The following is a 12,585-nucleotide window of genomic DNA, read 5'->3' on the forward strand; positions in this document are numbered from 1 at the left end:
CAATCTGTTCGATAGCCGTCGCACTTGTGACCCGAAAGGACACATTGGCTGCATCCTGGACGCTTCCCATCGCACTAAAATCATAAGAACATCAGTGGTCCAATCCCAATGTGGCAAATGATGTGAGCACATACCCCTAGCTTCCGGGTTCTACAATTCTGACAAACAGATTTCTGCTTGACTTTCATTGTATTTGGGGTGATGAAATATTGAAAATCCCCCAAGCCCTGGAGGTCTAGAAGGACCGTACCCGTGGACCGTACCGAAATTCTATGACGTAAGAAGTCTTGGCGGAATATATATCCAAATCGGGGTTCGGCCCCACTTTTCCTTTTTGGCTACATATGGACCTACATATGGGTTTCAGGGTATACATAGTTGAAGAAATGACAACGTTGGGATTTCTCAGATGTACTTTGAGTGTAGTCAGTTGATTCTTTGAAATTCAGCATCGACAATCGAATGATAGAAAAATTCATGGGTGCTGATCTGCTTTCCGCTCTCGTCGTATCTCCTAGGAATCACAAGTGAGACACCATCGATGCCTCGAGGCTCGTAGTCCAGATTCCGGGCAGCACATATAAGAATCTCCGGTCCGAATTGCTCCTTGAGCCAACAGGCAACCATGTCCATTCCCGCAACAGCACCAGCTCCAGTCCAGATATTCTCGTCGACAACCCATTTCTTTTCCTTAGTCCAGTTGACGGCAGGATAATTCTCTGTCGCCCATTTATACCCGGCATGGTTGATAGTTGCGTTCTTTCCATCTAGAAGCCCCGTAGATGCAAGTACAGCTGAGCCAGTGCAAGTCGTGAAAAGCAACTTTCCTGCATTGATATGTTGACGGATGAAATCAACATATTTTGGGTGCAGTTTGAAGCCTTCGGGATTCGGACCCCCTAGCAAGATAATATCGAGCTCGGGACACTCATCCACCGTGGTAGTTGGGGTGAGGGTAATGGCACTAGTGAATAGGTGGAAGGGCTCTTTCGTGATGCCAACATGATGAAAAACAAAGTCTGGCGCCTGAGAGATGGCATCGTCATTGATGGGGCCAAACATTTTGGACACTTCCAAGAACGCAGAATTGGCGGAGTGAAGGAGATCGACTGGGCCGACAACATCAATCGCCTGGTAGTCATAGACCAAAATACCGAGGTGAATAGGCGCCATTGCAAGCACAAACAGGATGCGAGTTCTAATAAACTAAAAAGAACAGTGTCTTGATGAATGATCATATGCTTGCTCGTCTTATATATATTCAAGGCATTTGTTACACCGTTAAGTACTACTAGTAGTACACTTGGCGGGAAGCGTCGGATATCGAGTACGTTTAACGGCAGAGTACGGAGTAGCGCATATCTCGATTTTGCAAATAAAAAGGCTTGGCGGGGAATCTAGCCGTTCTAGGATAAAATACCGCGCAAAGAGCGCTAGAGCGGTTCCTCTTGTAAATCATTTCCCAAAATAATCAGGGGTGCTAACGAAATGTGAATGACATGCCTCTAATAGTCAATCCTTCCAACTACAACCTGCCTAATTTGTAATATTAGTTATACCTTCTTACTTCCAAACTAACAACGACGCAATAGGCTTTAAAAATATTTATTAGGTACAAAATCGGGAAGTGTTATCATGTCTCCTTCTCGTGCGTCGGGCACGGGCTAATAGAACTCTGCAAGGTAGAAATTTCAAGCTTTTCGGTTCTACTGGGTGATGAGTTAATTTAGTTGGTTTTAGCACCTACCAGAGGTACAAAGACCTACACTTGGCTATAAATAAATGATTGCTGAGACAATAAATAATCTAGTAACGTCGGCAGGTTGGATATTGTGAGTATATGTCGGTAGTAGCTTGGCATAATTGGACTGAGTGAGTTCAAGGAGTCATCGCCAGTCTAGAGTTTGATAGTAGTAGTTTTAGGGCTCGAGTATAGTCTTCTATAACTCGTATGGCAGTTTATTTTGGTGGACCTTCTGTATTCCGGAGTCGTGTATATAGGAGGAGTTACCGAGAGGTTTGATGGCATTAGTGGTGCATCCGTTGATTATCATTGTAGGCCCGGACAACCGTTCGGCGAGGGGAAAATTGTTTGGATAGCTGAGTCGATACTAGATAGACAGCGAAGACAACGAGAGAGCAGCGAGCTTTCTTATTCTCTTTTCTAAGAAGGCTACTATGGTGGTTTATCTGGAGATGAGATGCCGTAAGTTTGACGATGACGGGACATCAATTAACTGATTATTTTGGAAAGATTGCTGAAGCATACGGAGACGCCGGGGGGCTGAGCGGCACGCCCTGCTCAATTGGCTAGGCTCCATTTCCAATAATGCTCATCCTATTAGGAATTTCCATTAAGGAGGATCTTTCATCCCTTGCCAGAATTTGTTCCCGATATGTCCATTTCGCCTACTTGTCCCCGGCCGTGGAAATGAATATTAGTCTTGTAGTGGCCTTTGATAGTACTGTCATCGCAATGCTGGAACAATAAGTCGCTGCCTATTTTATATTTGTCCGAACTTTCCCCAGCCTACGTGGGGCACATTTTTTTGAGTGAGTGTAGACTACAATGCAGGCAGTCTGCTTTGAACATCAGAATTGGTTGAGTTCAACACATAGCGAATGGTATCGAACCATACGTGGGTTGTCGCCATCTTGCGGATTATTTATAGATAAAAGATGTTACAGAAATCCACCGTATACGTCGTAATGGCCAAATGGGCATGCTCATATAGAGACGAACCGTGTGCTCTAAAGATATAAAGGGCAATGTTGCATCGCTTGAACCTACAAATACTGCCTAGTAATCCTCTTTCTTCTTTATATGTTCATTCAAAATATTACCTCAGAGATGAGCAACCCAGTCGGCGTGCACTCTATTGATGGAATTGCCGATTTGGTAGTTTATTACCTCCATATTTTGAGGCATGATATTACTACATCTTTACTGTCTTTATTGTACCTGCTTTGCACAGGTTCTGTGTTTTTCGATGTCGTTCACTATATGCTCCACCGTTGCACCAAATCGTCTCACCCTCTTTTTCAACGCCTAGCACGTGCGCACTATTTCCACCACCTCTACTTCACACGGCACATAAATTTTGACAAAAGATATCTTCAGCAGAATCGATTTCAAGCCTTGCCGCTTGAACTAGCACTCCAAGTCGTTGGAAGCACGCTAGGGTATCTCTTTTCCAGTTTTGTGATTCCTAACAGCCTCGTGTGGTTTACAAGAAACCACCTTTTGTCCACATTGAGTTCCATATACCCTGGAGAAATGCACGACTACAACGTGACTCTCCGTTCAAAAGAAGGACGTTCCTGCCACAGGTTCGTTCCTTTTTTGATGACCCTGATATAATCTACCGCCATATCGTTCTACCCTCGTTTCTCTCATCTATGAGAAATGCTGTACTCTCTGCAGACTGGGCGACTAGGTGTGCAATGTGGTGGATTCGACGAGGTGTAAGATATATTACCGTCACATATACGGGAATTGCGTGGTTGGACTATTTCAAGTTTATATATCGTATTCTTATGCGAATGATGCGGATCAAATGTGAATATCGAACTCTCTCAGTCTGTTGAATGTACAGATATTGGTCAATAAAGTGTATGGATGGGAGCTTGATTTCAGTCTAACTGTATCTTGAATATAGCATGTGTAAATAGCAGACGCCATTTTCAAGGAAAGCCTTCTTTTAGGAACTAATTATATCTGCCAGAAGTGCTAACAATGAGAATCCCATTTTTGAGTATAAATTATTTCTTGTTCACCATGTCTTACCGATAATCTAAATTGTTAGATTTCTGGGAACAGCGAACCAAAATAGCCTGAAAAACAGTGGCATATGTTATTTAGAGGAGATCGGGTTGAGAAGAAACTAGCTTTCTTAAACTCGCTGTCTTTTTGCATCATCCATCCAGAAGTAGTTGTTGGAAGGCAAGCATCTTCTTGAGATCCTCCACCTCCTCTTCGATGATTTCAGGAACACCTTGGAACAATTTCTCCCTTAAGTGACTGGTTGGTGGCTCCGAGGGCTTGCTCCCGCCCTGTAGGTTTCTACCGGCCCTTCTGTCCTATTCTAGCGGAATATTTAAGGTGCACCTACTTCACTTGGTTGATAGACCCCAAAATAATTCATTGGAAAAGGACAATGGAGGCAGACCTTTATATTAAAGTAGTTGGTTGGCAGTCTATCTGCTTATTTTGCATGCCGTTGCAGTGTCGACGCGAATCACTGACTGTTGCGATTTTTGTAAGATATAATGTACTAATATACAACCAAAGCACTCGAAGGTCATTTGATGAGGGCTTAAGTCCTAGCATTGTAAGCCATATTTTATTGTCGTTCTAAAAAACGGCTCGACCTCTTGTAACACATTGCCCGAATGTATCAGGGTCTGACTGCTATGGAACAGGGGAAGAGAGAAAGAAGAAGAAACTAGCCAATATAGCTAGATGAAGACTCACAAACAAGGCAAACACTGTCCCTCAGACCACTGAAAATTGGTTAATCACGTTAATCATGAGCAACATCCACCTTCATCCTTTGCTACCGTGGACGTTCGGCAGAAGCACGAAACGTTCACTGGAATGTCAGCAGATGCCACAGCAATGTCCCGTGCAGGTTGAATGAAAGCAGCCTCTTGGACTTTTCCAAGGCGAGTGAAGCATTCGTATAAGCCATGCAACCCCCAAACATTGTTGAGCTTTGCCTTACGCCGAGGATAGTCTATAGCAAAGCCAAGATCCTCCTTGAACAGCGTTTCTGCTTCTTCAACACGTCCTTGCTCAAGGAGCAAGCCACCGAGCGCATGGCGAACTGGCTGCATCCAGGGAGGAGGATCAGAGTACGCGAGTTCATCCTCGAGCACAATGGCTTCCCGAAGGTAATTGAAGCCCGTCTCGATATTTCCCTTTCGATATTCTAATTCACCAGCAAGCATAAAAGTGGCCACTGCGAGAACATCTTCCTCCCTGCATGGAATACTGTTGAGTCGGGAACTAGGAACGGCCTTACGCGCCGTTTCGAACTCCTTTTGAGCGGCTTCGGCTTCTGCAATCCGCCCAAGTGCGCTAAACGCAAGCCCACGGGTGTAATGGATGGTGGCTGTAGTTACACAGTATGTATCGCGATCGGCGGGAAGCTTGAGATCAAGAATCTCCACCCAGCGACCAAAGCGCACCAACACGTGCGCCTTACTTGGCAGAAAGCTCTCGATAAAGTCTGCCACTGGGGGGCTTTTGACAGACAGGAGATTCGCATCAATGACCTGCTCGAGTTTTTCTGCAGCGGACATCGCGTCTGTGAATCGGCCAGCCATCATAGCGGAATACAATTTTGCACAAATGTAATGCACCCGGTAGGCTGTGTACTGTACTGTACCCGTCTCTCGAGCAAAATAGACGTCGTCCGCAAGGATAGCTTCGTGGTTGGAATCAACACCATGGCGATAGTCTCCAACGGCAGCATCAATATGCGTCGGCATATGTAACAGATGCGAAGCGTGCGGAACCAGGCCACGTAGTCGATCCGCAGCCGGTAGAGCCAATTCAGGAAATGGCGACATCTCCATAACGTGTATGTGCAAGTGGCAGATCGCTGGATGATTGCGGCCACTAGGTTGCTTCAGTTGCAGCTCAATCACTTCACGAGCCTCGACTGTGTGATCCCCGGTTGGTTTACCGGTGTTCAAGTCCCACAGCCCGCGCGGAGTGATACATATCAGTGCTTCCGCGAACAGCACAGCCACATCCACATCATTGCTGAAATTGTGATACACAGAGCGCATTGCGTTTGCATACGCGCGGTCGAAGGGGCCAAGATCCTCGGGGATGTCATCAATTGGTGGGAAGCGAGTGCCAATTGCCCCGATCAACGCTTGTTCGACTGGCGTGGCCTGGCTCGCTAGTTTGGACGCTTGGGCAAGGATATCGTTCGCCTTCCTGATAGAAGTCTGACGATCTTCTGGATCAAAATATCTCCATGCTTTGTTGTAGTTGGGCCCAGTGGCATAAGCAATTCCCCATATCGCCATAGCGCAATTGGGATCACTTTCGGCAGCTCGTTCGAAGCACCGAACTGCCTCGCTATGGTTGAAAGAATAAGCCCATATCAGTCCCCGATCGAACCATAACTGGGCTTCTGCTGACGAGGTGGTCACTGGTCGACGATACGACCCAAGGTCGTAATAGGCCTCTTGCTCAGCTTTGACGGTGTGATCGGATTGATCCCTAATTGGATGTTAGAGGACAGATAATATTACTAATTGTGTTCAAGAGACTGACCGCATATTAGAAGTAGCGAGGTTAGCAGGTTAGTTGTAATCCTAGTGTCAGAAGAGTAATAGTTGCGAAGATGGGGGTCACTTTATATCTCTAAGATATCTAAGAAGATTGGTCAATGATTTCATCAGCCACATATGATAAAATCATCATCCCCAAGTGATTTCTAAGAGAAGAACACCCCAGGATGCACGCCACTACATTACTTCGGGCGGGATACCGACGCAATTGGTGATTATTTAAGCTTTCGAAGTTTCCAAGGTCTCTGAGTGGTGCTCGCCAGTCCCCGCCTTGTCCCAGAATGGTTAGATTACCCGCCAAGACTCGATAAGTGGAACGGAACGTCCGGATAATGCTTTGTCTTTGATCAACTCCGATCAAGCTCTTCTTCGCCGAAGGTAGGACCCGCTGGCAGAATGAAGAGGATTGCCAATCGTATTTTCTGTCGGTTAGCTGGGTTCCCTTTTCTCTTCCGAATTTGGGAGTGATAAGACCGCGGGGGCTCACCGCAGCAGTTGAATCCAGAGTCAATATTTTACCAGAGTATTTCCTGGCCGACGATGTTTACCCATTGATCGATATGTATCTTCCAACAGAAATAATTGACCTTGTATGATTTGTACCAGTCCAGCCCTGCGCCAATACTAATCTTTTGGCAGATTACATTTTATGTCGAGATCAACACTTCGCAATCTTCTTCAATGACATCGACTGTTCGCCCATTTCGAATAATGAATGACAGCAACCGGACGGATTTGGCCAATCTCCGCTTTGTAAATAGAAGCCTTTGTCGTAGTGCCTCGGCTCGTCTTTTCCGACACATCATAGCTGTTGCCCATTCATCGTACCACAATACGCAGTTGCCATCTTTGGGAAGGCTGTTGAACCTTTCCAACAGCCCATATGCGCAATATGTGCGCCAAGTCGACATTGGATACTGTTCCTTCCCATGTTCGATGCAGGAGGTTATATTATACACGGAAGACTTTGCCGCCTTGCTGTCGCCATGCTTGCGCCAGTTTCCCAATCTCAAAGCTCTTGACTTCCGTGGTCCGCCATTGGCATGCTTGCCCCATGATAAGATAAAAGCATCAATTGACTCGATGCTCATGTCGTTATGCTACGTGCCTCTGCCCAACTTGACTGAACTTGAACTTCAATTACCAATGACGAATGACTTTGCTCCATTATTTGCCGAGAATATCAGCGCATTGCGAATACCGATTGAGCAGACTCTCAATCGCCTTCACCATATTGGCTTGCATGTCTATGCGCAAACAAACCAGCAGTCCTACGTGGCCTACTTGTTGAGAATCGTGGAACTTTCAACAAACCTGACTTCTCTTTCGCTTAGTAGCACAAACTACTTAAGCATTGATCGTCTGAAGCTCGGCTCAACGGTTCGCCTGCGGTGCTTGTCCTTGCGCAAAGTGAAAATCTCATCTCGAAATCTCATCAATATTATTGAGCAATGTAACGAATCGTTGCAGTATATCGAGTTTCGACACGTGAAGATCGAGTCTGGCACATGGAGAGAGATTTTGCCCGCAATGGATAGTTTACTCTATTTGTATGACTTCGACATATCTATTGGTGAAACTCCCGCAAGAAGCGCACGGATATATTCAACTCGGGCGCCGTTCGTTACTGAAGAGAATGTACAAGACCATTCTTGGCTTGATCATGTTGCATTTCAAAACTTCAAGCAAAGGGTGAAATTGAAACGTGCCGTGGCTCGGCATTTTAGCTGTTGAATCAGGCCCTTTTCTGTACTACGGCTGAAGATCTAACTTGGAGATTGAAAGATATCTTGTCCTTGGTGGATGCTTTTCTCTATGTATATGTATGACGTTGATACATTTGTTGGAGAGTTTCTCACGAGACTTTGAGATTTCATCCGGCTCTAAAACTGTGGTTTCCAGCTTGGAAACTCTGTCTAATACGTACTTATTCTTCCTCGTTAATCTTTGGCGGTTATTGGATATTTCCTGCTGGTAAGGGCTGAAGCGCTTCTTCCATGGTTTTGATTTCATGAATTGTAGCCAAACCTTACACGGGAAACAGAATGAGAAGAGGCTGAGGCTACGCTATCGCCTGTGGCACTAATTCCGTTTAACCTTTACCCGAAAACTATAGGATTTCAGTGCGTCAAAGGCATAGTCGATGCTCGTTCATAATTGCCTAGTGAGTCCTCCGGCACTATCAATTACCAGAGTCGGCATGACTCTTCGTCAAGAGGTCTCCAAGATACTAAACCTTTCAAGTACGATATAAATCCCAGATCTACGGAGAAGACTATTTTTCCTTCTCATGATACGCTCCTCTTGGGTAAATACAAATTGGATTGGTGAACGTAAAATCTTCGCTTTTGAATCTGAGGACTGTCTAAATCAACTTATGAGTAGAACGATCTGCCTGACGACATAAGAGGAAAACAGACAAGATAAACTAAAACATGAAGTAAAAAGATGGCCATAGGGCAACAATATCGAAAGATTCGCAATCAGAAAACAACCTTGGGAACCCCAGGAACTGTCCAGCACACTTTGTCCAAAAATCCCTCCTGGGTGAAAACCTCCAGCAACTCCTCCCGGCCCTCCTTGAAATGTTCCCACGATTCAAAATGAATTGGGACCATGACATCGGCACCGATATCACGAGCAAGCTGAACAGCTTGCTTACCGTCCATTGTAATCTGAATAGGGCCGGTTGGGAACTCAAAGGTGGCATTGCCCAAGTTGAAGATGGCTGCAGTAATGTGCCAATTCTTTCCAATTTCCCGTAGCTCATCAATATAGACGGTGTCTCCAGAGAAATAGATTGCATTGGGCTTGCCAGACGGATCAACACCAAAGGAATCGGTCTCTAGGATGAAGCCCGTAACTTCTCCAATTGGGAAGTGCTTACAAGGCGTACCGGTGATTCGGTACATTTTTCCTCCAATGCAAGACGTCACAGTCTCCCAGGGGCGAAGGCCAACGACTCCCGGGCGTGGACGCAGGTTATTGGCACCATCCATAGTGGTAAACACCTTTCGACCATCCAGCAGCTTACGACCTTCTGGGTCCAAATTGTCGAGGTGATCCTCATGACTGAGAAGTACAGCATCAATAGGCGGCAGCTCATTGAGCTGAAGTGCTGGACCTTGCTTGTTGACAAGGTGCGGTGGCGGCGGAATCCTGTCGAAACCGAACAGTTTCAGGTCCACTTGTTCCCAGACTGCGGTTGAATCATATTCTGTCCCTTCGATGGCCCCAAAGAAGGGATCAGTCAGGAAGTTGACCCCATCAATGTTGAGAATGGCAGTTGCAGTGGTGATGTGTGTGATTGTAAGGGTGGGTTTGGATGTTGCTGCCATGGCTGCGGTAAGGGCGGAAGTCGAGAATGGGAGTTTTTGATGCTGCGGATCTGATCAATGAAATGGAATATTGAGATACTCTATTTAAGAGAATCAGAGGTTTAAATATGTTGCCATTTTGTAAGATATTAGAAATTCCGTTTCATTCTATTGATGATGTAAGTTCGGCTTATCCCACCTCGACACATAAAGTTCCATTTTGCCACAAAATATCACAGAAATTTATAATACCTGCTGGATATTTATTCAGCAATTCGGCAATCGCCACTTCCAGGGTTGCACACAAAAAGCTTGGCGGGGAATCTAACCGTTTCGGGGTTAACGTCGTGGGGATAATCCAAGCTCAATAGGGGGAACACCGAAAATGATTCCTTATGTTAAATTCCGATATTTTCGTGCTAGAAGATACGGTTAAGGGCATATGATCTTTATAACAACAGCGATCCGCTGTACTATTAAGCGTATTCCGACTAAATTTATTCTATTATGGGTATCATGCTGCAACTACGTTGCAAAACAGTAACCTACTCTTAAATTTATATTTCCAGATGTACCTTGGTCTTTGGTCACGACAAATTATTCTATAGGATTGCCACAAGTCCACATATTTATATATATATTTTGGAATGTCGTTGTATAGGCATCAATTTGTTCTTTCGACAAAGAAAAAGGATGTATTATATTTTGCTAAGGGGAGGTTTCTCAAGCTACCTGCATCTTGTCTATCTCTTTGATAAAGGGACTCGCCTTCCGAATCCTGTGCCCGTAAAAATAGAAGACAATAGGTATCAAGATACACACTGCCTCCACAATTCCTAGGATTGTACTTGCCCAGTTCAAGCCCAGAGCCTTATACATTGATGGACCTGCAAGCGGGAGGAATGCTCCCATTATACTGCGAGTGAGCATATTTCCTGCGAGCGCGGATGCAGCATAAATTCCATATGACCGGGCAATGTAGTTTGAGGCGTAAATGAAGACGCATGCATTGCCCACTCCAAAGGGAACACCAGCTAGAATGGGGACGATCCAGTGAACGTTTGGGGTACAAGTCCAGGAGAACCACAGCTGACCAATGGCTAGAAGGGTAGCACCGAAGAAGACGATGCTGACCATAGCCTCTGGTTGTACCATGCCGGTTTCTGGATCCTTGCGGTGAAGATTGATCACCTTACGAAATAGAGGTTCGCATGCAATGGCAATAAAGACACCAACACCTATACCGACGAACGAAAGACCACCAATACCGGGCGACCACCCGCGTTCTTGTTGGAAAGCGATTGGATACGCGACGAAACATAGGTAGAGGACGCCATAAACAATCGCAACGTAGCCGTCCCAAAACATACTGCGAGAATGTTAGACTTGGCTTTGTAGGATAATAGGGGAACGGCTTACCATATCGGCTCTCTTAAGAGCATCACGAAAGGTCTCTTGAGATTGATTCTTAGTGAAGATACAAAACTGACGCCATCATCATAGCGTGTCCACCATTTTGGGTTCTGTGTCTCCTTTCGTTTTCTCGCAGCGCGTCTTTTCAAGATCACGGGCGCATATGTTTCCTTGACAGAGGCTACCAGGACCAGGACCACACCCCCAATGATGAGAACAATCCAATTTGTCCACCTCCAGCCAAGATATTGGAACACAAACCCGCCTATGATCGGGCCATATACAGGGCCGTTGGTGGGGCCAATAGACCAGAAGCCGAATGCTAAAGCACGGTGCTTATCCGAGACGATATCATTCACAGATGCGGGCGAGTTCGACATCAATGCACTTCCAAAGAAACCTCCAAAGAATCTGCTCACGAGGATTGAAGCAATGTTTTGAGCTAAAGCACTCGGCAACAATAAAAGCAAAAATATTATCATTGAGACAATATAGACTGGCCGCCGTCCCACAAGCTCGCTAAGTGGAGCAAAAATGATGCTGCCTATCCCCATTCCAAGAAGGTAAGTGGTGACACCAAGGAGAGCCATGATCTTCGAAACGCCAAAATCTTCTTGTAGTCCTGGAATACCAGATGTGTACAATGTGCTGGAGAGACTGACAACTGTAGCACCAAGACTCATAGCAGCGACAGTGAGGCCTTTGTACCAAAGCGGCCACAGGCGCGGATTTTCGGGGTCGTCAGAGTCCCAGTAAACTTCGAATTCCGGAGGTACATGTATGCTGGCTAATTTGGAAATTGCTGGCTCGAGATGTGAGGCGAAGTAGGTTTCGGTACCGACATCGAGGCTGTCGGTTTGTTCAGGGCCGTTGCGCAATGTTCCAGGGTGATAGAGGTTGGGCATTGTGGTGCAATCCAATTGAGATCCACTGAACCGCCAAGATATCTTTCCAATGTAGTGGAGGTAGTAAAAGGAGTAACTCCATTTCGAAGGTTTGCACATTTATATATATACACTTGGATAGTCGGCCTATCCCACTTGCCGGTTTATCCACGGATATTTATTTAGTTAGTGCCACCTGTGGAGATATTCATCAAGTGGGATGACCGGTGGAACTTCATTGGTGGCTTTCCTCGGGGCCCCACCGGAGCTCCCAGTCATTACCTTCTCTTCTCCCTTTTTGCCTCCTTCACTTTTGCCATTTCACAAAGTTTTGAAATCTAAAGGTTTGCAAAAATTCTGCATAATGCCACCTCCTGCCGATATTGTCCCCTTGAGGTTCCAATGTGACTATCCAGATTGCAATGCCAAATATCGGCGTAAAGAGCACCTGAATCGACATCGTAACCATCATGATAAGGAAATCAATCTTGCCTGTCCTTATTGTGAGAGCGTCCTGACCAGGAAGTAAGTAGTTTCTTCGATCCCGTGGGAAGGCTTTCAACTCAGAGAGTAATCAGTGACCTGTTGCGACGCCATATCCGGACTTACCATCCGCAGAGAGAACCGCCGCCGTCTCGAAAATTTAGGGCATGTAGTACATG

General features: G+C 45.7%; 5 protein-coding genes across 5 annotated transcripts; 1 reads left to right on the forward strand and 4 right to left on the reverse strand.

The window, feature by feature from the left end:
• Window positions 1-426: 426 nt before the first annotated feature.
• Window positions 427-1,173, reverse strand: N7471_009730 (DJ-1/PfpI family protein; the record flags this gene model as incomplete). Its single annotated transcript, XM_057282449.1, has 1 exon — window positions 427-1,173. The coding sequence occupies one exon, from the start codon at window positions 1,171-1,173 to the stop codon at window positions 427-429; it is 747 nt and encodes a 248-aa protein (XP_057133332.1).
• Window positions 1,174-4,527: 3,354 nt separating this feature from the next.
• On the reverse strand, window positions 4,528-6,297 carry N7471_009731 (uncharacterized protein; the record flags this gene model as incomplete). The annotated part of the gene is made up of 2 exons (XM_057282450.1): window positions 4,528-6,238; window positions 6,293-6,297. The coding sequence occupies 2 exons, from the start codon at window positions 6,295-6,297 to the stop codon at window positions 4,528-4,530; spliced, it is 1,716 nt and encodes a 571-aa protein (XP_057133333.1).
• Window positions 6,298-7,020: 723 nt separating this feature from the next.
• On the forward strand, window positions 7,021-8,043 carry N7471_009732 (uncharacterized protein; the record flags this gene model as incomplete). The annotated part of the gene is made up of 1 exon (XM_057282451.1): window positions 7,021-8,043. The coding sequence occupies one exon, from the start codon at window positions 7,021-7,023 to the stop codon at window positions 8,041-8,043; it is 1,023 nt and encodes a 340-aa protein (XP_057133334.1).
• Window positions 8,044-8,792: 749 nt separating this feature from the next.
• Window positions 8,793-9,647, reverse strand: N7471_009733 (MBL fold metallo-hydrolase; the record flags this gene model as incomplete). The annotated part of the gene is made up of 1 exon (XM_057282452.1): window positions 8,793-9,647. One exon carries the CDS (start codon window positions 9,645-9,647, stop codon window positions 8,793-8,795), a length of 855 nt encoding a protein of 284 aa, XP_057133335.1.
• A 702-nt stretch (window positions 9,648-10,349) lies between these two features.
• On the reverse strand, window positions 10,350-11,944 carry N7471_009734 (MFS transporter; the record flags this gene model as incomplete). The annotated part of the gene is made up of 2 exons (XM_057282453.1): window positions 10,350-10,995; window positions 11,046-11,944. The coding sequence occupies 2 exons, from the start codon at window positions 11,942-11,944 to the stop codon at window positions 10,350-10,352; spliced, it is 1,545 nt and encodes a 514-aa protein (XP_057133336.1).
• Window positions 11,945-12,585: the final 641 nt, after the last annotated feature.

The sequence above is a fragment of the Penicillium samsonianum genome (genome assembly GCF_028829775.1).
Source record: "Penicillium samsonianum strain IBT 33392 chromosome Unknown utg000005l_segment0_segment0, whole genome shotgun sequence".
Lineage (NCBI taxonomy): Eukaryota > Fungi > Ascomycota > Eurotiomycetes > Eurotiales > Aspergillaceae > Penicillium > Penicillium samsonianum.